The sequence below is a fragment of the Erythranthe guttata genome, chromosome 13 (assembly GCF_056151865.1).
Source record: "Erythranthe guttata isolate IM_541 chromosome 13, IM_541, whole genome shotgun sequence".
Lineage (NCBI taxonomy): Eukaryota > Viridiplantae > Streptophyta > Magnoliopsida > Lamiales > Phrymaceae > Erythranthe > Erythranthe guttata.
In genome coordinates, this window is record NC_142545.1 from 5228771 (window position 1) to 5231631 (window position 2861).

Genomic DNA, 2861 nt, shown 5'->3' on the forward strand with positions numbered 1-2861 from the left:
AAAAACAAATGCAATTGAGCTCATCTCATTCGTGCTCAGAATAACAAATACAGTAGGGTTGTTGGTATAGTTAAAGAGTCAGTTTTGGTAAACCCTTAAGAGAAGCCAAAAAAATAAGAAAAAATAAGGAACATACATGAAAAAAGTTTTATCATATATGAATTAATCGAAGGATAAGAAAGAAGAAAGCAGATTGAGATAATCATCGATCACCCACGTACGTACGTACGGTGGCCTAGAACTTTGGGAGACCGCATTCCCTAGGAAGCCCCTGAGGAAACCTTTTAAGATCGGTGCAGTAGTTGTAAATCATATACTTTTGTTGTAAGGTTTGGATTTTCTTCTTTGCATTTGCATCCAATCCCATAGTTTGCCACGACTGTCTAGGTTTGTTAGTGCATGAATTGGTTGTTCCATTAACAATACATCCGTTCGCATTGTAATTCTTGTAAGTGGCGGTGAAGGGGGCCTTTGTCCAGTCTGTCTTCACCTGGCCCCCTTGTGTTGCCCAGTCATCGGCGTTCCATAAGCTGGCGTACACCTTCATCGGCTGGCTCGTCGGGTATTGCACTCCGTTTGCAATGTAGTTGTTGAATACCCTAATCGGGATGTTGTCCACCATGTAGCTGCATGCATGCATCGAAACAATTATATAATACGTAAAAGCCATTTATTTTATGATCTCTGTATAGTACAAAAACATATCATGTACTATTGATTTCAACTTCTTTGATTTTCTTGTACATTAGTATGTGAAGTGAATTGAAACATAGAAGAAAATAAATGCATATTTGACTTACATGATTCGTAGGGGGTTCCAAAGAATGGTGTAAGTGTGGAACGCTAAGGTTGGATCGTACCAAAGGCGGAATTGTTGTTCCTTATTACCTACTCCTTGTGCGTACACATTTGTGTGCACAGTGTATGGCTGCCCCGAAGCATTCCCCAAGAACTCGAAATCAATTTCGTCGTGTGCTGACCCTTGTGATGACATCTGACGCACATATATATAAGTTTTATATGTATATATGAAAGAAAATATTGAATAACATTTGATCTAGCGATAGGCTTACGTAAAACGTAGTGACAGTGCCGGCAGAGTTTCCAGGGATAAGCTTGAGCTGAACATCAAACCTTCCATACAAGAAATCGTATTTGGACTCGAAACCGGAGCCAGAAGTGTTGTCGAGGGATAATGAAAGAAGTTGGCCCTTGTTTAGAATCTGAGCACGTGGTTGGCCCCAAGTTATAGTTACATCTGTATTGAAATTGCCTGCCGACGTGGCACCAATCAGAAACGCAATCACCACAAAAACCCTAACAAAAGAATCCATGATTTATCACACTAACTCTCTTCCCCCTTAACTTGTTTGGAGAGAGAGAAAAAAAAAGAATTGAAGGATTGGATGTGTGATGAAGACTAATGTTCTTAGGATATGTATTATATATAGTAGAGAAACAAACTAATTAAACCATATGTAGTTGACTTGCTCCAAATGAATAATTGACGTTTTTTGTTAGTTCTATTAATTGAAACATCCACTTTGTAATAATCAACGTTGACGGTTGACATGATTACGCTTAACCGCGTTTATTTGTTCCCTTACTGTTAAATGTTTTTTAATCATATCTTTTATTTTGATTTTGTTTCATTATATTTATTGCAAACACAAATAGAAATACATATGTGTAAGGACTAAATGTTGCACTGCATTTGATCGTTAATAGTCATAATTTAAAAGCCTTGACTAGTAGTACTCCCACTATGCTTTCATGTTAGCTGTCAAGATTTTATAAACAAATAACTTACTAAAATTAATATTTGATTTTTTATTTGAACATTTCTTGGGTTCTTCTATTTTATTTCATAATTCGTCAAATTTGTTGGTGGAGGTCCATCATGTACTCCTACATCGTTATTATTCTTACATCATGTACTCCAACATCATTAAATTGAAAGCAAATTTAAAGTTCGTGCGTGGATCAATTAATTTGGTGGCAAATTTGTTATTTTTTAGAGGGTAAATTACAAACACTCCTGAGGTATGGTCAAATTACAAAACCCCCCTCTTGTTTGGATAATTACATCTACCCCCTCAACTATGTTTTTTTCTTACACCTCCACCCTTATGGTGCCAAATTCAACATAATCATCTAGATTCCGTGAAATGTGCTCTAGTTTGTAATCGTTTTGTGTAAAAATACAGTTTCTGATGCACCACAAACTGATATATACAAGCTAAAAATCACATATTATGATCATCTTCCTTCATAATTTAGAGTTTGAATGGGATAAAACGGGTACAAAAGTGATAATATTCCATATAATCTCGAAGATTCCACAAAATTTGAGGAGTTGAGGGGGTGGTTGTAATTATCCAAACAAGAGGGGTGTTTTTGTAATTTGGCCATACCTCAGGGGGGTGTTTGTAATTTACCCTCTTTAGATGATGTAAATAAAGAAATTATCTTTAGGTGCATAATAAGTGTATTAGCTAAGATGCAGTTTCCGTGCACACAAGCATTTCCATGATTCGGATACCGCAACTCCATAACACCTGCTCAAAACGTTTTGAGGCCGTTTCCATACATACTTAGAAGTTTCAGGGATGTTTCAAGAAATAATGAAAAAATGGAAAATTGTTTCCGCTCAAAAAAATAAAAAATCTGTTATAAATAAAAAGTCAAATTTGCGTATGTTTGAATTTTTTTTAAATCTTAGGTCACTTCTTTACTTCTAATGGCATTTGATAATTTTTGGAGATATTAATCCTATAGTAAAACAATTTTTTATGTCCGATAGATAATTTGTGCATTGATAATACGGATTGTAACTTTTAGGTTGAATATAATTTGTGGAT

The 2861-nt window shown here is 35.4% G+C and overlaps 1 protein-coding gene across 1 annotated transcript; it reads right to left on the minus strand.

Moving 5' to 3' along the window:
- Nucleotides 1–1425, minus strand: LOC105958073 (xyloglucan endotransglucosylase/hydrolase protein 24). Its single transcript, XM_012982076.2, has 3 exons — nt 1074–1425; nt 801–994; nt 1–626 (listed from the first exon to the last, which is right to left on the minus strand). The coding sequence occupies exons 1-3, from the start codon at nt 1332–1334 to the stop codon at nt 236–238; spliced, it is 846 nt and encodes a 281-aa protein (XP_012837530.2). The 5' UTR covers nt 1335–1425; the 3' UTR covers nt 1–235.
- Between the last annotated feature and the right edge of the window lie 1436 nt (nt 1426–2861).

What these genes read in the sequence shown, in the direction of transcription:
- LOC105958073 (XM_012982076.2), bottom strand. Translation starts at nt 1,334, where the DNA reads ATGGATTCTTTTGTTAGGGTTTTTGTGGTGATTGCGTTTCTGATTGGT. An exon ending in GCACTGTCACTACGTTTTAC is followed by an intron (nt 995 to 1,073) that starts GTAAGCCTATCG and finishes TATGTGCGTCAG; the next exon opens with ATGTCATCACAAGGGTCAGC. An exon ending in TGGAACCCCCTACGAATCAT is followed by an intron (nt 627 to 800) that starts GTAAGTCAAATA and finishes GCATGCATGCAG; the next exon opens with CTACATGGTGGACAACATCC.